This window comes from Diceros bicornis, chromosome 3 (genome assembly GCF_020826845.1).
Source record: "Diceros bicornis minor isolate mBicDic1 chromosome 3, mDicBic1.mat.cur, whole genome shotgun sequence".
Taxonomy (NCBI): domain Eukaryota; kingdom Metazoa; phylum Chordata; class Mammalia; order Perissodactyla; family Rhinocerotidae; genus Diceros; species Diceros bicornis.
The window spans coordinates 6,733,625-6,761,423 of NC_080742.1; the positions used below are offsets into that span (position 1 = coordinate 6,733,625).

At 35.6% G+C, this 27,799-nt stretch overlaps 1 protein-coding gene across 1 annotated transcript in view; it reads right to left on the minus strand.

Annotated features, from left to right (window-relative positions):
* The window catches only part of SUGCT (succinyl-CoA:glutarate-CoA transferase), a 728,470-nt gene that overhangs the window by 330,373 nt on the left and 370,298 nt on the right, over nucleotides 1–27,799 (minus strand). Inside the window, exon 12 of the mRNA XM_058570632.1 lies at nucleotides 21,033–21,135. Coding sequence (XP_058426615.1) covers nucleotides 21,033–21,135 — 103 coding nt within the window. The remainder of the gene's footprint in view (nucleotides 1–21,032; nucleotides 21,136–27,799) is intronic.

The following is a 27,799-nucleotide window of genomic DNA, read 5'->3' on the forward strand; positions in this document are numbered from 1 at the left end:
CACTGAAAACTACAAAATCTTTTTGAAATAAATTAAATAAGTTTAAGTAAATGGAAAGACATACTTCATGGATCAAAAGACTTAATATTGCTAAAAAGGCAATACTATCAAATTGATCTGCAGATTCAAAATAATTCACATCAAAATTCTAACTGACTTCGGGGCCGGCCCGGTGGCGCAAGCGGTTAGGTGCGCGCGCTCCGCTGCGGCGGCCCGGGGTTCGCTGGTTCGGATCCCGGGCGCGCACCGACGCACTGCTTGGTAAGCCATGCTGTGGCGGCGTCCCATGTAAAGTGGAGGAAGATGGGCACCGATGTTAGCCCAGGGCCGTCTTCCTCAGCAAAAAAAAAAAAAGAGGAGGATTGGCGGATGTTAGCTCAGGGCTGATCTCCTCACAAAAAAAAAAAAAAAAAAAAAAAAATTCTAACTGACTTCTTAGTAAAAATTGACAAGATACTCCTAAAATTCATATGGAACTGCAAGGGACCTGGAAAAGCCAAAATAATCTTGAAAAAGATGAATAAAGTTGGGGTACTCACACTTCTTCATTTCAAAACTCATGAGAAAGCTACAGTAATCAAGACAGTGTGGTACTGGCAACAGGACAGACATATAGATCAATGGAACAAAAATAAACCCTCACGTTTCTCAACAAGGGTGCCGGAAAATTCAATGGAGGAAAGAACAGTCTTTTAACAAGTGGTGCTGTTATCCATACGCAAAAGAAAAGAGTTAGACTCCTACCTGCACTGTGTGCAAAAATTAACTCAAAATGGATCAGAGACCTAAACGTAAAAGGTAAAACTATAAAATTTTTAGAAGAAAACATAATCAAAAATCTTTACAGGGCTGGCCCAGTGGCGTAGAGCTTAAGTTCGCATGCTCTGCTTTGGTGGTCCAGGCTTCAAAGGTTCGGATCCCAGGCATGGACCTACACACTGCTTATCAAGCCATGCTGTGGCAGGTGTCCCAAATATAAAATAGAGGAAGATGGGCACAGATGTTATCCCAGGGCCAATCTTCCTCCCCAAAAAGAGGAGGATTGGCAATAGATGTTAGCCCAGGGCTAATCTTACTCACCAAAAAACAAAAAAAATCTTTATGTCTTTGGACTAGGTAATGTTTTCTTGGATAGACACCAACAACACAAGCAACGAAAGAAAAAATAGATAAATGGGACTTCATCAAAATTAAAAATGTTTGTGCTTTGTGGCTGGCCCATGGCATAGCAGTTAAGTTTACACGCTCCACTTCAGCAGACCGTGGTTTGTGGGTTCAGATCCCGGGCGCGGATCTGCACACTGCTGATCAAGCCATGCTGCAGCGGCATCCCATATACAAAGTAGAGGAAGACTGGCACAGATGTTAGCTCAGGGACCATCTTCCTCAAGCAAAAAGAGGAAGATTGGCAACAGATGTTAGCCCAGGGCCAATCTTCTTCACCAAAAAAAAAGGAACAAAAAATGTTTGTGCTTCAAAGAACACCATCAAGAAAACAAACAAACAAACAAAAAACACACAGAATGGAAGAAAATATTTGCAAATCATATACTTGATTAGGGACTTATATCCAGAAGATCTAAAGAACTCTTATAACTCATTAGACAAATAACCCAATTAAAAATGAGCAAAAGATTTGAATAGACATTTATCCAAGTAAACATACAAATGGTCATTAATCATTTATCAGAATCCCTGTTGCTGGAGCTTCAGGATCTATATTTTGGAAAAGTTCCCCAGGTAACTCTAATGCCCATCCTGTTAAAGAACCACTGCCTGATGATACAGAAGGGCTAACAACAAGCATTGACATGTCAGTGTACCACTAAGAAATTGGATAGAATCTGAAGCCAATTTTGAAAATTTAACCATTTTTCATAAAAGTTAAATGAGACATATCTATTTTGCAAAATGAGAATCTGTAGAGAAGTATTTCCAAGACTTACTGCATTCTGGTAACATTTTAATTACATTTTATAAATTAGCAAAAATCTGTTTTGTAAAGAAAAATGAATTCAAATTACCTTTCATTTAAATTCTTGACAAGGGATCAACTACAATTGTGTGGAGAAGATCTGAACATTTGATTGAGTGTATGGCTCTCTTAGTGGTCCTCAGGCATCAAAAATAAAATCTCAACTATGATGTAGGCATATTAATAATAGTTCAGATTTCATACTGTACTCAGTGTTTCATGTCCTTGGAACAGCAAAGGGAGAATTATTATGATGAGTCAATTTGAAATGTGAGAAAACAAAAGCAATGGCATATAAGAGTCCTCTGATATTTTGATAAGCATCGTTTTAAATGATGGAAATCTGAGAGACAGGCAATAAATTTGAAATTTTGTTTTGCATATTCTATAGAGGACTCTCCCTTTGCCACTTTACATTTTAAATGTTTTTTAAAAAATGCAAGGATCTTTGTCTTTACATTTATACAATATGAGGTATTTGAAATGAATTTTTGTGTTTTATGTTTTACTTTTTATTTAGAAATAATTTCAGACTGACAGAAAAGTTGCAAAGTACAGTTCTCATATACTCCTCACCCAGCTTCTACTATTAACATCTTACCTAACCATAGTAAAATTATCAAAACCAAAAAATTTAAATTGATACAATATTATTAACTAATTTAAAGACCTTGTTTGAATTTTGACAAGTATCACATTAATGTCCTTTTCTCTGGACCAGGATGCAATCTAGGATCCCACACTGCATATAATTACCATGTCTTTTTAGCATTCTCCAATCTGGGACAGTTTCTCAGTCTTTGTCCTGCATGATCTTGACACTTTTGAAGAGTACTGGTCAGCTATTTTATAGAATGTCTCTCAATTTGAGTTGGTCAGCTATTTTCCCAAAATTAGATTAAAGTTATGCATTTGGGGCAAGAAAGTAATATTAGGCACCATATCAAAGGGTTCATAACATTGATCTTATTACTGTTGACACTAACTTTGATCACTTGGTTAAGCTGGTGTCAGTAAGATTCCCCCACTGTAAAGTGATTACTTTTTCCTTTGTAACTAAGAAGGAGGAGAGATACTTTGAGATGACACAAATATCCTCTTTTTCATCATACTTTTCACATCCATCAATAGTTCTTTCCTGAAACCATTATTACTGTTATGTTTACCTATGGGTAATTTTCTATTTCCCTCATTCCTCCTATGTTTATTAATTGAAATTCCATAATCTGAAGAGCTATTTCCATTCTTCAACATTTATTGATTCAAATATTTATGTATTTTAGTATGGACTCATTGATATTTATTTTATTCTGTGGATTATAATCTATTTCTATACATATAGCATATTTATTTTGTTATTCAAATTGTTTCACTTTGGCTATCGTGAACTCTTTGAAGTTGGCTCCTTTGTACTTCTGCCGTGTTCTCATCATTTTGTGAGCCCTTCCTCCCTTACGGGCATCACAGATGTTCCAAACTTATATTATATTTGCCATAAAAAATTGGATGAATGATTTAGCACTGCTCAGAAACAAGAAAATCAACTCTTAAAAAAATTTTTTTGCTTAGTAAGTTTCCTTGACCATTGCAGGCTCTGATACCTTACTCCTGTTTCTGAAAATTCTGTTTTCCCTCATGCTTCCAAATATTGCACTTGCCAGAGAATGCTGAAAGTGCTAGGTAACTAACAAATGCCTGACATAGAAAATTGATATTTAAGGAAAGTAGTTTAAGGACAAGCTAACCATTCATTCCTATAGGTCAGAAAATTTTCTTTCTTTCCTTTTAACAGGAAACACTTTATTTTAATAAAAAAGTAAACAAAACCCCAATATATAAAGCATTCAAAGCAATAGTGTATTAGTATAAATATATTAATACAAATGTTCAAAACTGTAAAATTTACCTACCCTACAATGAATATACAAATTGAAGTTTTATATTGTACTTCCAGTTATTTATTAACATTTTCATTCAGTTTATCTCTATATTTTGTTTTGATCATATATTTCAGGAATATTCTAATTTGCATGAACAAGTACTTGCAAAGTAGATGAACTTTTTGAGCATTTTGAGCATTTCAACTTAACCATGTCAAGATTCTCTTCAAGGAAAATGATCTAGAAACTTTTCTAAAAATAGTAAGAAATTTTTGCTTTAAAGTTGTAACATTCAGTTTCTGGGTATTATGGAGCAGTAAGTGTGCTCTATACTGTCTCCTACTGAATTTGGCTACAAAACTTGGACAGAATACGTGGAGTGGCTATTGGAGGATTCAAAAGTAAATAGCAGGAGATGGATTGGAGGAGGAGAATTCAAATACCAAGATACAAGCAGTAAGTTTACCAAGTTTTTGATGCTGTATCCCCAGGTCTGAACTCGTCACACAGAAAATCAAGTGAGCATGAGGATGCTGCTATAGACTGAATGTTTGTGCCCTCCCCCCAAAATTCATATGTTGAGACCTAGTCCCCCAATATGATGGTATTTGGAGGTGGAGTCTTGAGGAGGTGATTAGGTCATAAGTTTGGAGCCCTCATGAATGGGATTAACACCCATATAAAAGAGACCTCAGAGAGCTCCGTCACTCATTCAACCAGGAGAGGACACAGTGGGAAACTAGCTGTCTATGAACCAGGAAGGAAGTCCTCACCAGATACCAAATATGTATGCCGGCACCTTGTTCTTGGGTTTCCCAGCATCCAGAAGTGCAACAAATAAATTTCTCTTGTTTATTAGCCTCCCAGTCTATGATATTTTTGTTACGGCAGCCCAAACGGACTAAGACAGATGCAGACAGAGAAAGCTCCAGGAGAAGCCTTTTCGTTCTGGCTCAAGGAATGGGAAAGGGAATGCATAACACTCAAAGAGAGCATGGAAATTCTAGTTTTTTTCCTGTTTCTTTTATGCATTCCCCTCCTGTAAGCTCTCAGACAACCTTGTGGCAACAATGGTAGCAGCAGCTTTGACAAGCAGAGGCAATGGGAGCTAACAAAAGCCAAAATCTTAAGAAAAGGAAATGTTCCTCTAAGTTTAACGGAACTGCAGTTTCAAAAGGGTAGACTCAAATTTGATTGCTCTTTTTCTCTCTCTGTCCTGCTGCCACCTGACCCCAAAGACAGCTGCAGTTGTGGAAGTACACAGGAGAATAGGGTAACTAAAGCCAAAGCATTCCGGCTAGAGGACCAAAAAAAAAGGCACCCCAGGAAACCGGAAATTACCAAGGAGATCATGAGAGAGGAATCTGGGAATATGACTACATAAAATTGCTATGAACTCCTGGGCATATGCATATATCAAATTCAACAAACCATACTTTGAGAACTGAACTAACAGATACAACACCATCTAGATCCCAAACTGGCTATTAGGTGGTGCACACGCAGTACAGGGTTCAGATAGCTCCACAAAAGTTAGAAAATCGAACTGACATTAGAACCACGGCCCACAGACAGCTCATCAGAACTTGTGGCCTGAACCCAATCACCTTTAAATGACCAAGAGACGTTGATGATAAATCACCAGAAACAATCTGATGTGAACATCTGGGAGGGGAGACTGAATAAAAATGAACAAGGTCACAGAGATCTGTGGGACAATAACAAAAGGTCTAACATTCGTATCATTGGCGTTCCAGAAGTAGAAGAGAAAGTGTGCAATGCAATACAAATATTTGAAGAAATAATGGCCAAAAACTTCCTAACCTTGGGAAAAACATAAACCTAAAGATTCCAGAAGCTCAGTAAACCTCAAATAGGATAAAGCCAGAGAAATCTACGCCCAGACATATCATAACAAACCGCTAAAACTGAAGATTAAAAAAAAAATTGAGAGCAGGCAGTAAAACAACGACATGTTACCAATAAGGAAACAGCAATTTAAATGATTATGGATTTCTCATCAGAGACACCGAGGCCAGCAGGCAATGACACAACATATAAGGTGTGTAAAGAAAAGAACTGTCAACCAAGAATTCTATACTGAGTGGAAACGTCCTTCAGGAAGGAAGGTGAAATATTTAGATGAAGGAAAACTAAGGGAATTTTATCCAGCTCACCAACTGTAAAGGAATTTTTAAAAGAAAGCTCTTCATACAGAAAAGAAATCATGCTAGAAGGAAACTGGAAACATCAGGAATGAAGGAAGAGCAACAGAAATAGTAAATATCTTTGTAAATATAATAGACTATTCTCCTCTTGAGATCTTTAAAATGTATTTTATGGTTAAAAGCAAATATTATAATATTGTCTGATGGGGTTTTCACTGTAGGTAGATGTAATATATAAGACAAATATAACACAAAGGTAGGGGGTAAAGGGACGTATGTCATGGTAAAGTTTCTATATTTCATTTGAAATAGTGAAATATTGATTCTAAGTAGATTATGGAAAGTTAAAGAGGTACATTGTAAGGCACACAGTAATTACTAGAATACTATACAAAAAGATATAGTCAAAAACAAAATGTAATACCACATTTTCAAGGATGTATGGCTATTCTATTCATGCTGTTTACAACTACATTGTAGGTTTGCAGTGTGCCTGGAATTGGGGATACAAATACCAATAAACACAAAGGAACCAGATTTTAAGGGAGTACGTGAGATGTCCTGTTCTTTTCTAAAACTCAAGACCTAACTCAGCCTATTCTCTATGCTCTTCTACATACATCAAATTAAACCCTCCCAACACTCTAATTTCTGTTCTTTGATGATGAATTTCTGTTATCTTTTTTGTTTTTGTTTTGAGATGTAATTTATATACGATAAAATTCATCCTTTTAAAGTGTACAATTCAGTGACTTTAAATACATTCTCAAGGTTGTGCAGCCATCATCACTATCTAATTCCAGAATATTTTCATCACCCCAAAAAGAAACCCCATATTCATTAGCAACCACTCCCCATGTCCCCTGCTTCCCTCAGCCCCTGGAAACCACTAATCTACCTTCCATCTCTGTGGTTTTACCTATTCTGGACATTTCATACGAATGGAATTATACAATAGGTGGCCTTTTATGTCTAGCTCCTTTCACTTAGCATAATGTTTTCAAGGGCCATTCATGTTGTAGCATATATCAGTACTTTATACCTTTTTATGGATGAATAATACTCCATTGTATGGATATACTACACTTTGATTACCCATTCATCAGCTGAAGAAAATTTGGGTTGTTTCCAACTTTTTAGCTATTATGAATAAAGCTTCTATGAACATATGTGGACACATTTTTGTGTGAACATACGTTTTCAATTCTTAAACTTAGGAGTGGAATTGCTGAGTCATATGATAACTCCATGCTTAACATTTTGAGGAACTGCCCAACTGTTTTCCAAAGCTGCTGCACCATTTTACATTCCCACCAGCAGTGTGTGAGGAATACATTTACATACTCCAATATATCCAATATATCTAATACATCTATATACACAACAACATTTGTTATTTGTCTTTTTCATTATAGTCATCCTATTTGTATCACATTGTGGTTTTGATTTATATTTCTCTAATAACTTATGATTATTAAAGATGCTGAGCATCTTTTCATGTGCTTATTGGCCATTTGTGTATCTTATTTGGACAAATGTCTATTCAAATCCTTTGTCCATTTTTAACTGGGTTATTTGTCTTTTTATTGTTAAGTTGTAGGAGTTTCTTATATATTCTGGATACTAGACACTTATGGTATCTTTGGCTCTAACTTGTAGTGTTTCCAATACTTAAGTAGCCACTGAGTCCAATCATTTCTTTTTAATGCAGCTTATATCTCTTATTTCCTAGACCCACTACTATCATCTTAGTATAGGCCTTTTACACCTAATGCCTAGACTAACCCTTCAGCAATATAATCTTCTAATTGATCTATGACAAAAGCTTTCTACAAGATCTTCTTTCCTATGCTTTTAAAAGCACCCCTCAAGTCATCTTGTACTCTGCATCCAAATTAATATTTCCCATAAATGAATTTCTTGATACATATGGCCTTGTTAGGAAAGTCTTTACTTTTTTATCATTGCCTATATTAGGCTAACAACCTTTCAGAATTTGAGGGGTTGATAATATTTCAGAATTTTGGCACAAAGTTATTGTCCCTTTCTCTTCTGCTGTGAAAGGAAGGTAGTGCAAGTAATAGGTAAGAGAGGCAATGATATTAAAAATAACTTCCTACACTCATGACCTGGTTTAAAAATTCATTTGAATCACTGAAATACTCTTTTAAGTTTTTATCTGAAAGAGAAAGAAACAGAAAGTGATGCATTAAGATCTTTGATAGGAAGGGTAGATGAGGTAATGGTGGGCTGGTGGGGAGACAGAGGCAAAGAAGGGAAAGGAAATATAGGCTGATAAAAGGATGAGGATTTTTTTTTCCTAAAGTCACTCTGGGTCCCACTGACAAAAATCTAATGCCATTTTTGTTTCCAATACTTAGCCCATGGGGAAAATCCAAATCCTTTAGAGTAATATTTGAGGTGCTTCACAATTAGGACCAAAGCTATACTTCCAACTTAATCTTCTACTATCCCCTGTAATGGTTCTCAAAATACACTTCGTACCAGAATAATTATGGGAAATCTACATATGCCAATTCCTAAACCTCGTCCAAAGACATTAAAAATCAGTGGGCTTTCCTAGACCCAGAAATATGAATTTTAACAAGGTCCCTGGATGATACTGACCCAGGTATTCTTTCGGGGACCACTCTAAGAACACTACCATAAAACTTTTAAATTTGTCTTTCAGAAGTAGAGTTCCAAAAGCAATAAATGGGAGACCAAACCTGGCAGGTTAAGATCAAGGAGACTAAGAACCCCAGCAGGGCACAGACCTTCTTAAGGGTGCAAGTCTAACCAGAAAGAGGGTGAGCACCAAGCAGAAAGTAAAAGAAATTTAGCAAGTTGCTCAGCAGGCCCTTTTCCAGCAAAAGAGCAATTTACATGGTGAAAATCATTTTTAAAAAATCATCTAAAGTCCCTGAAAATTATTGTAAGAGCATATAACAAATAAAGAAACATTCACTCAAGAAAATCTACTCAATCTCAGAAAGAGCAGTGAGAGTCTGTGGCATCTGAGCCACAGCTCACTCCACTGACATTCCCTACCAGTACCACCACCAAGCTCCATAGCTCCACGTTATGAAAGCTTTAACCCAGGCACTCTACTCCAAGCAGGTGGGGTTAAGATGATAGGAGCTTCCTCTCTGCCCTGCTCTTACTCTGGGACTATGGTTTTATCCATGAGGGACAGGCTTCTGTGTTTCTGACTCCCCTTAGCCTGTACTGCAGAAGCTATATTCCAGGCAGGAATAGCCAAGAGGACATAGTAGGTCATAAGGATGAAGATCTCCCTAGCTCTACCTGAAGGGACTGACTTCATTTGGAAAATAGAATGGAAAACTCCACGCCTAATGACCTAACGAGGTTGTCAAAAACAATAGAGATCTTGGTGTAAAGCAATTAAGAGAAAACTGGTAGCTCCAGGATACAAGTCAAACAGGAAATAAACCAGAAATTTAATAGAGGGAACTAGGGAAAGAGACCTTCAGGAAGAGCCCTCCTGGGATCACAGTCAACACTGTATGTCACGGAGGGGGTGCACATGTTCTACACTGCCCCCACTAGGAGTAATCAGAGCCAGATGTAGGGGCATACCTGAAAGCATTCACTGAGCTGCAAACTGACCCATCAACATGCAGAAGCCTCACTGGCATGGGGGCTCAAACAACCTCCGACCAAACACTGACTTTATAATAGTAAGCTACTCTGACCCAGGGGCAATGCCTAAGAAACGATGCTTAAAAATAAAATCACACTTATCCCTGGAAGTCTGGGCCACTGTGTGCAGGCCCAAGATTGCGCTCTCTCAGAAGCAATCAAAGAGGGAATCCCCAAGCTACTAGTCCCTGGCTGAAAGTGGGGCCAAAAAAAAAAAAATTAAACTCCCTAAACTGTGAGAGCAGGCTCTAAGTCACACACACATCCAACTATAAAGAATAAAACTCTAACTGGCTAAGAAAAACCTTTAGCCAATAAGTGGCTTATGCTGACCCAGGAGTTACCCCTAGGTAAAAGATAAAAACCAATGGAAACAATCTGAGCTGAGACATCAGAAGCTGTGCATTACAGGAAAAATAGACTTCACAGAATTGGTGACTTGGCAGCCAAGTCACTGTTGTTTGACTTACTAACAACAAACAAAACAACCCTTGGGGTTGGGGGGATCTAAAATGTCCAGATATCAACAAAAAGTTATGAGACATGCAAAGAAACAGTAAAGTGTGACCAATACACAGAAAGAAAAAGCCAGCTATAGAAACTGCCTTTGAAGAGGTCCAGATGGTGAACTTAGCAGAAAAAAATTTCAAAGCAGCTATTACAAATATGTTAAAAGAACAAAAGGAAACCATGCTTAATGAATTAAAGCAAGATATGAGGACATCTCATCAAAGCGATATCAATAAAGAGATGGAAATATTCAAATTATTAAAAGGAACCAATGGAAATTCTGAAGTTAAAAAGTACAATAACTGAAAAGAAAAATTCACTAGAGGGGCTGGCCCGGTGGCGTAGTGGTTAAGTTCGTGCACGCCACTTCAGCAGCCCAGGGTTTGCAGGTTCAGATCCCAGGTGCATAGCAACACACTGCTTGTCAAGCCATGCTGTGGCAGCGTCCCATATAAAGTAGGGGAAGATGGGCACAGATGTTAGCCCAGGGTCAATCTTTCTCACCAAAAAGAGAAGGATTGGCAACAGATGTTAGCTCAGGGCTAATCTTCCTCACATACACACACAATTCACTAGATAGGCTTAACCATAGATTCGAATTGGTAAATGAAAGAATGAGCAAATTTAGAGATAACTCAATAGAAATCATGCAATCTGAAGAACAGAGAGAAAAAAGAATGAAGAAAAAGGAACAGAGCCTCTGGGAAACAGGAGACACCATTAAGTGCAACAACATACATACAATGGGAGTCCCAGAAGGAGATATGAGAAAGGGATAAAAAACAGCAAAGAAATAATGGCTGAAAACTCTGCAAATTTCATTAAAAATATTAATCTATATACCTAAGAAGCTGAATGAACTCTAAGTAGGATAAACATAAAGAGATCCACACACACCCAGACACATCATACTCAAAATGTTCAAAAATGAAGAGGAAATTCTGAAAGTAATAAAACAAAAATGATATCACATGCAAGGGAATCCAATAAGATTGACATATAACATCTCATCAGACACCATGGAAGTCAGACGGAAGTGGAGCAACATATTAAAAGTGCTCAAATTAAAAAACTATCAAACAAGAATATTGTTCCCAGCAAAACTATCTTTCACAAATGAAGACAAACTAAAGATCAAACCAAATAAACGAAAATTGAGAGAATTTGTTGGTAGCAGACTTATAATGAATACCAAAGAAAATTCTTTAGGCTGAAAGTAAGTGATACCATATAGTACAATGAATCCACACACAGACACACAAAAAGAGTGCCAGTAATAGAATCATGTAGGCAATTGTAAAAAACAATATAATTACATATTTCTTCTCTTGACTGATTTAAAAAGCTATTCCAATAAACCATATGTATATAAGTGGACTGTCAGGGCTATATAGAAATGTAATATATTTGACAATGACAGCACAAGAGAGGTGAATAAGAGCAAAAAGCTGTATTGGAGTAAGGGAAGGACATCAGATTTAACTCAAATCTATAACCCAACCCATAGGAAGAAATTAAGAGAACAAGATAGCGTAAATAAGATTAATAAGAAAGTCTATAAATGTAGACTGGCTCTCATTTCTTTTATCAGCTTCCTTGAAAGATTTATTATATAACATATTATACATAGTAGTAATTATAACAGCTTATTGCTGAATCTGTAATATACATGGATGTTATACATATATATATATAAATATACATATATATGTAAAAGGAGCTATACAGAAGTAAAGTTTCCACATTTCATGCTAATTACGTCAGAATAAAACGAGTCAATTATGATAAGTTAAGATGTATATTATAGACGCTAGATAAACCAATAAGAAAATAACTCAAAACATCGTTAAAAATCATTACAGGAATTAAAATATTATACTAGAAAATATTCACTTCATGCAAAAGAAGGCAATGAAGGAGGAATGGAGGAATAAAAAATGACACGAGACACATAGAAAACAAAAATCGAAATGTCAGATGTAAATCCAACAACATCAATAATAACACTGAGTGTAAATGGCTTAAAAAATTCAATCAAAAGGCAGATATTTTCAGATTGGATTAAAAATAAAACAGGATCCAACTATATACTGTCTATGTAAGAGATAATTTAGATTCAAATATGCAAATAGGTTGAAAATAAAAGGATGGAAAAAGATGTACAATGCAAACAACAATCAAAAGAGAATGAGGTGGCTATACTGATATCAGAAAATAGATATTATAACAAAAAATGTTACTGGAAATAAAAAGAGAGACTTCATGATGACAAAAGGGACAATCTGTCAGGAAAATATAATGATGATAAGCATACATGCATGCAACAACAGAGCCCAAAAATACATGAAGCAAAACTGACTGAAAGGAGAGAGAGATGACTCAACAATAATGGTTGGAGACTTCAACATCCAACTTTCAATAATGGATATGACGACTTGGCAGAAGATCCACAAGGAAATACAAGAGTTAAACAATGGTATAAACATAAGAGACCTAACAGACATCTATAGAATACTCCAACAGAATACACATTCTTAATAACTCATGGAACATTCTGAAGAACAGATCCTATGCTAAGACATAATATAAGCCTCAACAAATTTGAAGCAACTGAAATCACACAAAATACATTTTTCAAACACATTGAATGAAATTAGAAATCAACATTAGAAAGTTTGAGAAATACATACAAATGTGGAAATTAAACAAGACATTCATAAATAATCAAAGTTCTGAAATCAACCCTTATATTAATGGTCAATTGATTTTGAACAAGAGTGTCAAGAAAATTCAATGGGAAAAGAGTAGTCTTTTCAACAAATTATGCTGGGACAATGAGATACATCCATATGCAAAATAATGAAGTTGAACTCTCTACCTCACACAATGTGCTCCTGCACACACACACACACACACACACACACACAAACTCAAAATGGATAATAGACCTGAATGTAAGACTTAAAAATTATAAAACTCTTAGAAGATAATATCTATGCCCTTACACTAGGAAATGGGTTTCTTAGTACGACACCTAAAGCACAAGTGACAAAAATAAGAGATAAATTGCAAAATTTCAGGTCTATTTTTAACTACTGAATTCTCAAAGAATGTAGAACTCAATTCCAACTTCCCTTTGGGCTCTGAATACACTATTTTGTATCTATTCCTCCTTCATTGTTAATCATTTTAGAAGTTCTTAAAATATCAATGGTGCTCAGTTTCTGTCAATCATTGCTCATGTTCAATACTACCAATAATACAACTAGAATGCTTCTTTTTCCCCCCTGAGGAAGATTGCCCTGAGCTAACATCTGTTGCCAATCTTCCTCTTTTGTATGTGAGCTGCCACCACAACACAGCCATTGACAGATGAGTGGTGTAGGTCCATGCCTGGGAATCAAACCCAGGCCACCAAAGCGGAGCACACCGCACTTAACCACTAGGCCACCGGAGCCGGCCCTAGAATGCTTTTTTAATGTATGTAAATAATTACAATAAAATGATAATATGAAATATTTTCATTTGAATAAATCTGTGAAATAATAATATTCAGTATTGGCATCTGTTTTAAGTGTTCAAAAATAACTAGAATTCATTTCAAATTTCCACTTAGGAAACTATTTAAGCTATGGGAATATTTTAACCTTTTTTTCTGATTACAGAAGTAATATATGATTGTTTTAAAATAATATATTTTTACAAAATTGAGATCATACAACTTATATAATTTTATGCTGCTTTTTTTCACCTTTATCAATGAACACTTTCCATGTCATTCCTCAAAAACATGATAAAGGCAATATACTGTTCATTTGTATTGATAAAATTCAAATTATTTAATCTATATTTCTATTTAAAAATGGGCAAAGAACCAGAATAGATATTTTTCGGAAAAAAAAACATACAAATGGCTAATAAGTACATGAAAAGGTGCTTGACATCACTAATTATCAGGGAAATGCAAATCAAAATCACAATGAGATATCACTTCATACCTGTTAGGATGTCTATTATCAAAAAGACAGGAGATTACAAATGCCAGTGAGGATGTGGAGAAAAGGGAACCTTTGTTCTACTGTTGGTAGGAATGTAAATTGGTACAGCCACTATGGAAAACAGTATGGAGGTTCCTCATTGTGGTTTTGATTGCACTTCCCTGAGATTACCGTTTCTTGATTTTTATTTTTTACCTATTAAAAAAATAAATTATGTCTTTGGTTTGAAAGTTCAAAGCTTGGTAAAAGCCAATGATTATACTATGTATCTCCACTCTGAGATACGAGATACGTGGAGCTTGATGAACAAGCTGTGAGAGAGAAGAGAAACACAGACAGACAGACAGACAGAGTAACTTCACACACACACACACAAAAACAAAAACAAAAAACAAGAAATCTTTGAATGTTCTCAGGTCACAAATAATTTCAAAATCACTGAATAGTAAAAGTTGAAACCCTCAATTAAATTCCTCTTAATCATTGAAAAGGAATTGATTAGTAATATGATAAACTAGTTATAAAAAGTATTTAAAAGGATAAAGAGTTCTTTGGTGTTTTTTGATTAAGAAATTTGGCAACTCTTAGTCAGATTTTAAGCTGTTGTTCATTTATTAAATAGGAAAATCTCATGATGCTTTATGCCTACTATTTCTTGCTACTAAAAATACCCAGAACATTTATGTGTAACTCTTCTGTGACACTGGATACTTTCTACCTTGAACTGGAGTGTACAACCTTCTTAAATGTTTAATAGCTTCATCTTTATCCTATTGAGTCACTGCTTTCCATCATCCCCTCCCCTTGCCAAATAACTAAAACAAGACTATATATATATATATATATATATATATATATATATATATACATATATATATATATGGCAGGCCATCAACTACTATTTGCTGAATGAATGAGCAAATGACTGACTGAATGAAATGTGATTACGGTCTCCTTTGCTCTGAACCATGCCTTTCACATTTTCATGAAAAAATCAAATGTAAAGGAGGAGCTTTTTTTTTAACATAAATTCTACAGTCTTATTTCCATCAATGTCAATCACATAATGTCTCAGGCATTCCAGTTAGAAATCTAAATATATATAAGTGTGATAGTTCAAAGAAATTGGTGCATCCAAATTTCTTAAGTACTTAGAAAAAAAAGAACATGAAATGTAGTAATGTTATACTGTCTTTCATTATTATTTGACATTTCAATGGATTTTCTCTTACATAATAACACACACAGTGTATTGCATTAAGATTGTTCTCAACTCAACAAAATAAAATTAGATATTATTGCTTATACTTTATATTTTAATATAAAATTGAAGCCTTAAAATTTCAGTTTTTATTTCATTTAATCACTTAAGTCTAAAATACATTATTTCTTCGAAAATTGAAAATATTATACCCAGGTGTCATAAAACAAATACACATAATATATCTGAATTTGTTTATCTTCTGTGTCATGTATATTCAGAGATACACATAAAATTCATTTTTTTGTCTCCTTTGTGTACTAGGAATTATTTCCATACTATTTTACCTCAAATCTTTATCAACTGTTTTCCAGTTGCAGGGAGCACTGTATGTATGAACTTCCCAGTAGTATTAGAGACAAGGATATAATTTTGCTTGACTTGTATAATCATCCCTGGGCTATGCAACTGTATTTCAATAAATATTAACTAATGTAATTCAAAAGGCGATCTTTAAAATGCATCAATAGTGTGTGTGTGCGCACATGTGTGTGTATGGTAGAAAGAACTTGAAAAACAGGTCTGTATTTTGGGGCGCTTCTGAGGTTTACTATACGAATATTGAAGGCTTTTTTTTTTCCAGATGCTCAGAGATTTTGCCAAAGCGTGCTAAAACAAAATCACTTAGAGAATATGAGTTAGCCTAGAGATTAATAAAACTTCCAACTTCACAGGCTTCCTCAAATAATGATATGAAAACAGATAATTTTAAGCTATCAAATATTTCAATACTTCACTCTGTTTGTTTCTATGACATACTTATCCCATACGAAAGGTTTGCAAAAGGAGTCGTAATGGCCTTCTGGGACAGGAAGAATAAAGTTTCTGTAGAAAATGTTAAATTAATTTTGATGGTGATGCAAAGTTAAGGAAGGGTTGTTAAGAGATGGCTTGCTGCCACAGGGTGGGGTTCTGTTTTGGTATCCTTTTAGAGCCTGCAGGTGTTTGGCACCAGTTAAAATCAGGGCCAGCTGTGATGTTTCAGTTCTGATATTTCCCTCCCAATAGTTCTCAGAAGTGATGCTTCAGAGTGATGTCTTACACCTGATAGATTCGACTTGTGTGGTACAAATGTGAGATTCTATTAAATAACACCAGTTTTGTGACACCCTTTGCCCTCTCTTCCCCACCCACATGTCATGGCATCGAGAAGAAAGAAAAACATTAATCAGAGGTTCAGTCATTCCTATATATATGTTTTTTTAATTGAGCAGTTCATTCAGAGATGGTGATACACTAGAATCGCCAAATATACAATCTTAAGCAAAATAGAGAAAGCAGGATAACACATTCTCTTTTGCCTCTCATGATAGACAAAGATGCTTTTAAATGCTCTCAGTGGTGAGATACATACCTATTTTTGCAGGAATTTGAATAGTTTCTATCAAAAGCTGCATTTTCTTTTAAGTTTGTTTGAGTTGGAAAACTTCAAACCACAAGGTATTTCATGCACATGTTCCCAAGGGTATGTTAAATAGGACCATACTGAGGTCATCTAGTAAGTTTTTTAAACTTTTTAAGAATTCCTTTAATGTACTGCACAATCTTGGCCTGATTAAAAGAAGATATTTTAAGAACGTGCTTGGAAAAATGACAATTAAAATCTATATGCAGATAATCTATATTATACTTCTATAATGCACAGAGGTTTTCACAGATTATTTATCAGTGAGGGAGAAAAACAATACAACTATCACTAAAAGGGTTTTGGATCAAAATTTCTCAGAGCTATCAGTAAATACAGGCAAAAACCTCCCATAGTATTCTTGATGGACTTAACAGTGGATGCCAGTAGGATCATGTTAACTGCGCAAAGGTCTGCAGCATATAATCAGAGGATAAAAGGTAGACAACTTGCATCCATCCAAGAAAAAAAATCATCTGTTGTTTCGGCTGAGTAAAAAAATAAAGTTTTCTCGGAACATGAAACTATGATGAAATTATTTAGGTGAGAAATAGTTTCTACCATTAAGTAAATTTTTGTTATCTACCAAGTTCAAACCCCAGATGAAATGTAAATGGTCCACTTGATAAGTAGGCCCACAGAAAATTCTCTCCTGCTCTTTGATGCTTCTGATCCTGTTTTTTTTTTGATTAGACATACCCCTTTTCACTTCACCAAAGTCTCATTTCCTGTGCCATATTCCAGGCCTTGTACTTCACCCAAATCAATTTTCAGTTGAACTAGCAGCTGTGCTGGCAGGGCGCACATGGAGAACCGGGCCACAGGCGCCAGCGGTGCAGTCCCACATCGGAACAGAAGTGGCCGCTTCCCTGTACCCAGGGCCAAGAAACTCCACAGCTCATCAGGGGAAAAACAAGGGAGGACACCTTAAACGGAAATCATACTTTTACGGAAAATGAAAAATAAAAGGATTTGCAGTAATCAGAAACAATGAAGGGTTGAGAAGTTCTTGGCACAGAGCTTGCAAATACATTTTCTTAAAAAGATATTAGTTAGAGCTTTATATGTAAGCTAATGATCCCCATTCCTGAAGCTACACTGGATTTGCCTCTATCCACTAAACAAAGGTAAGTAAAAGAAGGTGTTTTTCAACAAAAATATAACCAAAAAGGGCACCATTATTAACAGAGCTACTACCGTTCAATGAGCATTTACCATCTGGCAATCCCTACTATATGCCTATAATAAACATTACTGAATTTAACACACAACAATATAGAGAAAAGATTCTATTTCACCACTTTACCACTGAGGAAACTGAAGCCTAGAAAGTTTATAAAACCGCCCAACAATTTTGACTCCATGGTCTTAACTATCATGTTATGCTTAGTCCCCTGAGTTTTCCAACCAAAGAATGTCCAGCCAGCCCTACAAATAGAGGTTGCCAGCCCCACTCAGGGGTGCACAGTAGCCACTTGATCATTGGAAAAACCAATACTTTGCAGAGTCAACTCACTCACTTGCTGATTCATGCATCAACAAATTTTTATTTGTACCTGCTATTTAAGTCAATTTTGAATTTATTTTTCATGAGGGAAGAGAATTACTAAATTCATGCTAAATCCCTAGCATCTGGTACATAGTAAGTACAATAAAGGTTTCTTGAATGAACTTTCTAAGTAGTCATTTTTTAGATGTCACCTGAAGGTTGTTCTTTTTTTTAATAATTTAAAGGTATTTTTAAAAATAATTTACACTAATTTTTTAAAACACTCTGATTTTTCCACATTCTATATTCCTTTCAAAATTCAAATTTTATGGGATTCTTTCTAAAAGAACCAAACACTTTCAACCATAGGGGAAAGATGGTGCCCTTACCTCTTGTATGGAACAGTCCCCCCTTACAATTGCCATAGTCATCTTTGCTCATTTTTAAAATGTAATAGTACTACATTGCTTTGTAGTCTTTCTAAAAATCCATATAAATTTTATATGTACATTTTGCTATTTAAATTCCAACGAAGAATGAAATTATATATAAAAGAGACCAACTCTACGCTTGTAACTAGGCTACAATGGTCAATAACTATCACTGTATGATTAAGAAATTTTTTTTTCTTTTTGTGACGAAGATTGGCCCTGAGCTAACATCCGTGCCTATCTTCCTCTACTTTATATGGGACGCCGCCACAGCATGGCTTGAAAGGAGTGCGTCGGTGCCCGTCCCGGATCGGAACCCATGAACCCGGGGCCGCCGCAGCAGAGTGAGCGCACTTAACCGCTTGTGGCACCGGGCCAGGCCCTGACTAAGAATTTTTGATGTTAGAATTGTAACAATTTAGAATCTACATTTTGGAGGGTAAGAAGGCAGTTTTCAGAGACTTTTGGGTTAGTAGGAAAAGTTGGTATCCTGGCTTAGGTAATATCAATTTTTTCCATTTGGAAAATGGGCTAAGTACTTAAAATATGCCATAGACCAATAACAGAAATTTCTTGCAGGTCCAAAAGAGTTGAGATACAAAGATTAAAGTAATTAAACTGAACTACAAGGGAAATTTGGGAATGAAATTCCTAATTATCCTATGTTCAATCTGAACTAGCCCATAAAGGGAACAATTTTAAGAGTGTTAGGACCTTGGATCCTTGTTCATCAAAGCCTGAAAAACAGGTAACATTAGAATACATCTAATGATTTTTAAATAATATTCTTTCCTTTGGTGCTTTTACCTCTGATGAAACACAGGTGGGGCAACAGAAATGGTGATGGAAAAACTCTCAGGAATTATCTCTAGAGAAATGTGTCCTCAAATTGAGTTAAATGTGAAGTCCTACACACCTCAGTATCACTTTGAAGCAGGGAAGTAATGGTAAAACCCACTCATTCCCCCACAGCAGCTTAAAGCCAAAGTTTGGCCTCATTCAAAGTTATGAAGTGAGAAGACTAGCCCTTTAGTCTACATTCAGAGTGTGTATACACTGCTCCCCATGGCAAGGAATCACCAGGCATTAATCCACTGATGATGGGGGGACCCTTTCACATAAACTCAGTATGTATCAAGTGGGCCCCCTCATCTCAAATACTTATTGACCATTGTTTTATTATGAACAAAACTTTGCCATACTCACAATCTCGGCAGAAAAATAGCACAAAGTAGAATTCTTAAATTCATTCACTTTTTTTTTTCCTCCAGTAAATATCATAACCATTGAATTAAATGCATTTCAATTCTCTTTTAAAAAGATATTCACGTAAGACAAAGGTATCAAAGTTAAAGAGTTAGGTCAATTTTCAACAAAGTTTTCCTCCCTTAAAAATGTGTATTCCATTTTCAATAATTCATTTCAAAGAAAAAATCTGCTACTATATAAATAAAAAGAATTTTAAAAACCCTATAATTCTGAAATACTGGAAACTGACAAGATATGTGAATAATCATAGTGAAAGCTTCACAGAAAAATGGAGTTCCTGTACTTTGGGGGATTAATATGTAAATCTGAAAAATGGTAAATTGCTTGCAGTGATAGTGATTAAAGTAATAAAAATCACAACTTATTATATTGACATCATCTAAAAATAATCATTTGAACAATGTTACAGAAGAAATGTTTTTTCAGGTGATCCTTATCCTGCGCCCCGAGAAGGAGCCAGTAAGCAATGTACAGCACAAATCTCTATTCAAGTAAAGTTATTCTTCATGAATGACGCAAATTAATCAAAGTATATAGAAATCTCTCATTTGCAGAATTAACTATGACCTGCTTTATATATTTTAAGATAGCCATATGATGAGAGGTGGACTGCCACTGTGAAAATTCTCAAATTTCTTTCTACAGAGAATGATCTCTGAGTGCCTGACCTCGCCCTCTAAATGGTCTATATTTCTATTTTTCAGGAAAAACAAATGTTCTGACCTTGGAAACTTTAAGAAGAAGCTGCTGAAGAAATATGTTAGATCTGATAGACATAAAAGTATGATTGTAGACAGCCAGTTCTAAATTCTAATTCTTTTTATTTCAGACCCATAGTTTAACGCAACAGTAAAAAAAACATTATGTGACTTAAGCTCAAGACCAACAGCTAAAGTACATTTATATGAATCAATCTGGATAGAAAAGGGAGGCAAATTCTTGTGTTTTTAACCACAATGTATTAAAAACTCCAAAAAACAAACCTGGGGTTCTGCAAATACATTCTTCATGTTGTTGATTGGGCCATACGGGACCCCACTGCCTTCAAAGAGGTATAACCACTTACTGGTCATTTCTTCTTCAAACCTAGAAACAGACCAAAAAAGCATGCGTTTTTATTTATTTATTTTTTTGTGTGTGAGGAGATCAGCCCTGTGCTAACATCTGCCAATCCTCCTCTTTTTTTGCTGAGGAAGACTGGCCCCGGGCTAACATCCGTGCCCATCTTCCTCCACTTTATACGGGACGCCGCCATAGCATGGCTTGCCAAGCAGTGCGTTGGTGAACGCCTGGGATCCGCACTGGTGAACCCCAGGCCGCTGCAGCAGAGCGCACGCACTTAACCGCTTGCGCCACTGGGTGGGCCCCAAGCATGCATTTTTAGACTCTAAAGAATGTAACACAACTTTTTTTCTCATGTGGCCCTCTTTCAAAGCAACCAGTAATAACAAAAATATGTTTTTTAGACTTTCTTTGCTCCTAGTTTTGAGAGACTGTTGCCTATATGAAAGGACTTGAATTGCTCTGTAGTGCTAAGAATATCCACCCAGCTCCCATTGTTTGAAAATCTACCATTAGAGACATAATTCCTCCCATTTCTGTACCTATGTACTTTTTGACAGAGAGTCCCTTGGAGAAGAGAGATTATGTGGAAAATGGTATTAATTGAGTTACAAATGTGGTATTGAGCACTTTATGAATATAATAATAATATCATTCCAATTTTGAGCATGATGTCATTGTGCAAAGTGTTTTTTAAGTCTCAGGCATAGTATATCAGGTTAAGGTAGACACTGATGTACTAAATTATTCCTCAAAACAAAAAATAAATCAACGTAGTTGTTTTAAAAGAAAACTGTACATTTTACCTCCATTACATTAAAGTACATCGAATTAAAAGCTACAAACCATTGGCCTTTTAAAAACAGCCTTAGGTACTTATTTATTTGTATTGTGGTTTACTAATCAGAAGAAATCTAGACATGTAAAGACTGATATCTCAGTTTAGTCAACAACACTCAAATTCATCCAAGTCCTTTACTCCTGTTTTCTTTTTAGGATAATTTAAAATTGGACTTCGCAGACATAAAAGCTTATTTGGACTTACTTTATTTTCTCTATTAGGTCTTGAGGAAAGGGGATCTAATTCACTAATGAGATTTACTGTTTTATATTTCTTCTCTGTTAAGACAGTGAACACAGAAACAAAATCTGGGATTCTTAAAGACAACTTAACAATCATAGTTTGTAATATATGAAGAATTTTAGAATTGCTAATTGTTAAGCAGCAAACTATTTTTAGATAAGTCATAAACTAGGTGAAAAGAGATTTTTAAAATTCATTAACTAAAGTAGATTATTGGCAGCAAGTAAAATGCTTCACTAATATGGAAAGACTATTGGAAATATAGTAGAAATACTTAGTATTCATGGACTTCTATTCAACTCTCTTATACATAGCTAGAATTAATCTCATATCTGCAGATTCCATGGGAAATTATATTAGAGAAATTCATTTCTTTTACCATTAAAAAAAGCGTAAAACAGTATCAATATTTTGAGGACAGTTCTCCAACTGTCATCTAATAGATAAAAAGAAAAAAACAGAGGAAATTTGAATTAATGTATTCTCTAACAGACTACTATATAAACAATAATGTTCAATCATATAAATTTTTACATAAAAATATGGTAAAAGTTTTTAATTAAGGTAGTATTACATTTCACTAGGAATATAATTAATCCTACTCACATCCACTTATTCAACAACCACCTAGAGAGTGCCTATTATATACCAGGCATTGATTATTGTCTTTAAATACAATGCCTTCCCTTTTCTCTCCATTATGATGAATAAATATTTTTCATTATACATTTTAATTACAGCTCAGTAATGTTAACTATCTCTACTCATACACGATAAAATACCTCATTTCTAAATATCGGAAAATATTCTTTCATGGAAACACCACGATGCAAAGTTAAATGTCTTGCATTAATCGAGTCTTCACATCCATGTTTTCTTTCCAATGACTGTTAAAGCCATCTCTTGGCCAAGATTTCCTAAGGTATATAGATAGACAGATAGATAGATAGATGATAGATACATAGATGGATACATAGATAGATAGATATTCCCAGAATGATATGTGCTGAAAGAATAAAAGAGATACTTTGAACCTGGAGCCTTTTCAATCTGGGTGTCAATTATTTAAGTTTTCATAAACAGAGTGTTATAATAGTCTGATAGATTTTCAAGACAAGTGAATTTATCACCACTGGATTTACCCAAGTGTCCTGAAAGATCTGCACAGAAAATGCATGTCAATATCCAAACACACCTATAGCTGCAGGCTTGCCAAAAGAAAACTCAGGGGAATAGTTGAAGTTTTAGTATTTATATAAGCTTTTCACCACTGGGCAAAAGAAAGGGATTTATTTCATGTTATGGACAACAACGGATGCACTTTGGAAACGAGACTGGGGAGAGGCAGCGTCTGGAGCTGCAGCAGTGACCACTGTTTGTGCATCTGCGTGGGTGTGGGCGTGGAAGTGTTCATAAATGCCTTAAACTCAGTCAGTCAGAGACAGAACATCACTGCATTCCGCTGCTCCCAGAGGACACATCCATCATTTTCTTCTGAAAATCTATCTCTTGATCTAAATCTGATGTGGAATCTTTTCCTTTACCTATGCAAAAAGCTGTAAGCACATGTTTTTATTAACCACAAAAATTCTGCTAAAAAAAAATAGAAGGAGCGGATCTAAATCACTCAGGGCAACACAATCCTGAAGATAAGACAAGAAGGATGTCCCTAGAGCCGGCTTAGTCAGCTTCGAAGCTACACCCTCCTCTGGAAAGTTACTCGGAGACTCACAAAACAATTCAGACTTAAATGTGAACTTACTAAATCAACCCATATATTTAAGTCTAGATTTTTGTTGAATTCACTTGATGCTGGAATGGGTATTGTTAATCAGATAGCATCATTTAGGTAGATGAAACACTGCTGCATAAAGATGGACTTGAGTTTAAATTCCTTAACATCAAAATTTAACTTAAAAAAGAAGCAAAAAACTCTCCTCTTTACAGAATGGATTAAAGTTGCAGCCAAATCCAACACCAGAGAGAAACTAATAAGAGATCCAGGCCATGACTGCGGGAGTTGGAAATAATTGTAACATTGATGATAATTATATGCTGGTCATTAAATTGTCTGGTGTATATTTTGTAGATTTTATCCTCACAAGCACATTATAAGGTAAGTATTATCCTCATGTGACCAATAGGAAACTCAGGTTTGGAGAAATTAACTTGCTCAAATTCACATAGCTTGTTTTCCCCCAACTTTTTTGAGGTATGATTGACAAAAATCATATATATTTTGTGTGTACAACATAATTTTTAAAGGAGTGCAATGTGATGATTTAATACATGTATACATTGTAACATGATTACCATAATAAAGTTAATTAACACATTCATCACCTCATAGTTACCATTTTTTGTGTGTGTGGTGAGAACACAAGATTTACTCTCAGCAAATTTTAAGTATACAACACGGTATTACCTATCTATAATCAGCAGGCTGTACATTAGATTCTCAGAACCTATTAATCTTAAAACTGAAAGTTTGTATCCTTTCAACAATATCTCCTCACTTCCCCCACACCCTAACCCCTGCGAACCACCGTTCTATACTCTGGTTCTATAAGTTTGACTTTTTTTAGATTCCACACATAAGTGAGATCATGCAGTATTTGTATTTCTGTCTCTGGCTCATTTCACTCAGCACTAAGATGCTTCTTCACTTCTATCCTATATACCTCAAGATATATATCCTTATGTTAATACTCATTCATTCATTCCTGATGCTTTTAGCAAGAGTTTGTTTTGTACCAGTCATGGGGATTACAACAATAAAAAAGACAATCCCTGTATTCAGAGACCATACTGTCTAATGGAGAACATAGCTATGGAAATTGATGAATTATAATGCAGAAGCCGAGACAAAATTATGAATGGACAGCTTACAGTTGAAGCACCAAAGAGGGAGACTTGAACTGGACCTGGTGAGTCAGGAAAGGGTTCAAAATCAAGGTGACATTTGAGCCAGGTGTTGAAGGATGTTAGAATTTTCCATGTGAAAGATGGGAAGAAAGATCTTCCAGGCAGAGAGAGCAATGTGTACAAAGACCCAACCTGGAAAGAATCTGAAATCTTCTGTCCCCTGAGTGGCAAAAGATGAAATGAGAAAGGGAGGTTAAAACCAGAGTGCAAGGCATCTTGTCTGCTAAGCCAAGGATATTGAATTTCTGCTGGCAATGAGGAACCCAGAGAGGTCTTTCGGCAGGGGACTGACATAATCAGCATTCATAGAAAGAATGTAAGGATATATATGCAACTAAAAATAAAGAAACTTGACAAGAGGCAACATACTCTCTTCCTCTGATGCATCTTAAATCTGCCTCTCTATCAATATCTCCCATATTATTGTCAATGATAAAGAAGCTTCCACTTGAAAAAAAAAGTTTTATTGACATTCTTACCCCTTTTTGTTACTATCCTATTCATCTGTTTCCAATCTATCATTACTGCTTGAGCCTCTGAAATCTGACTTGGTCACCAATCTCTTTCCTTACTCAATCTCCAAGGGTCTCCAGTGACCACCTGTCAAATCCAATATTCTTTTCATAATCCTCATCCTACCCGCTCTCTGTGCAGTGTTTGGCGCTGTTGACTATCCTATCTTTAGGTCCTATGATTCTATACCTTCTTGGATTTTTAATACCTCTTTGGTCATTTCTGTTTCTTTTATTAATTCTTTTATCTTTTTCTTCTAGTCCCAATATTCTTTGTTCTCTTTTACTGATCTGAGTAATCCTATCATCTCTCTGCAGATGGCACCCGAATCCAGATTTCTAGCCCTGACTTTTCCCCAGTTCCCTTTTCCTAGTTAGCATGGAATATTTCCACTCAGATGCACTATCATCCCCATAAACACAACATGTTCATGGATGACTAAGATTTCCATTTCCCCCATAAACCTCATATTCCTCCCTTGCCTGAACTTACACCCTTGGCTAAATCTGGAACTCTTTCTTTTCATCATTTCTTATAACTTATACCTAATTGTCCCGTAGTCCTTAACTTTTCAAAAGTTAAGTTTTATTCCTCTCTTCCCACTGTTACTATCACAGTTCAGGCCATTGATTCTTCACACTTGGACTATGACAATAGTTGATTAAAAACTTATTGCCTCCAATCTTCCTCTTCTCAATAAATCATGAATTTTAGATATGTCTCAAATCTGTCCAACTATCTCCTTCCCCAGGATTACTATCTTCTCTCACACTAGAGAAACATACTCTTTCTTGACTGTTATCTCCCCATAACTTAGAACATAGTTGGCACTCAATATTTGCTGAATGAATGAATATATGATTATCTGGGAAGAATAAGAGGGTTTCAATCACATTAGTTTGAATTAGTGGGGTGAATTATTTTCTTCTAAAGCCTTGCTGAGACCAGGTTTATTTAGACACTGATATTGGGAGAAGGAATACAATTTGAGGCTCTTAGGTTTAAATGTAATATCACAGCATCTCCTCTTCTTCCTTCTTCTTCTACACTGATCTCTAAATTCTGCATAGAAGTATGTCTTATGGAAAATAAATTTCACGTTCTCAACAACTAACTTACAAACAAATGCTTAAAACATAATGTTTCAATTTAGGGACTGCTTATGTTATCCAGAGAACCATAAGATCTCAGGAATTCAAGGGACCTTAAAAATCGTCTATTGTTTTCTATGATCCTACAAAATCATCATATTATGTATATTAAAAATATTTTTTGTAATAGGGAACACGCTGGCAGTCTGGTTACTGGAAGTATTCAAACACAGGAAGTGTGCTATGACAGAAAATGCAAGTGATATGGATAGATTTGGATTTGAGTCACAGCCCAGGCACCTCTTACCTATATGACCTTAACAAAAATATCAGTTAATAACATTCACAATTTTTCAAATCAAAGCAACCATTTATTAAACATTTACCAAGTACAAGGCTCTGTGCTAATATGTTACATGCATTATTTTATTTAATTCTCACAATAATTCTGTGAGATAGGTACCATAATTATGCTCATTTTAAAAATAAGCAAACTAAGGTTTAGAGAGTTTAAATAACCTTTTTAAGTCATATCAACATTAAGTAGCCAAGCTGGAAGTCTATCCTGGGTCCAAAGCCCATGTGTTAATCACCACTTTCCCCTGTTTGACTCTGGGCAGCAAAGTCCAGGAAAGCAGACCAGACAAAGCTCTGTGAGTGATGTGCTGCTGAAGACCAGTCCCACAGGGGGGCTTAAAAAGGAGTACTTCAAGTCCAGTATCTTGGTGCTACTGTTAACTGAGAGCCTTTTATATAGTAGGCACCACAAGAGATATTTTGCATATATTATTTCCAGTCCTCATAATCCTATAAAGTGAGTTTTATGACTCTCATGATTAAGGAAACTAAGTCATAGAGAAGTACGATAGGGAAGTGTATTGATCAGAAGGCTCAAATCTATCAGCTGAGGGGGTCTTGAACTGGTCTTTCTCTATGCTCATTCAATAGGGTAGACCTGAGAGAAGTCAGCATCAACCCAATCAAATCTAGTACATGGTGCCACCCTTAGGCCATTGGCAATTGAGCTACTGTTTGCCCCCAGGAGTTGGTGGGGAGAGGGAGGTTAACTCTGTAC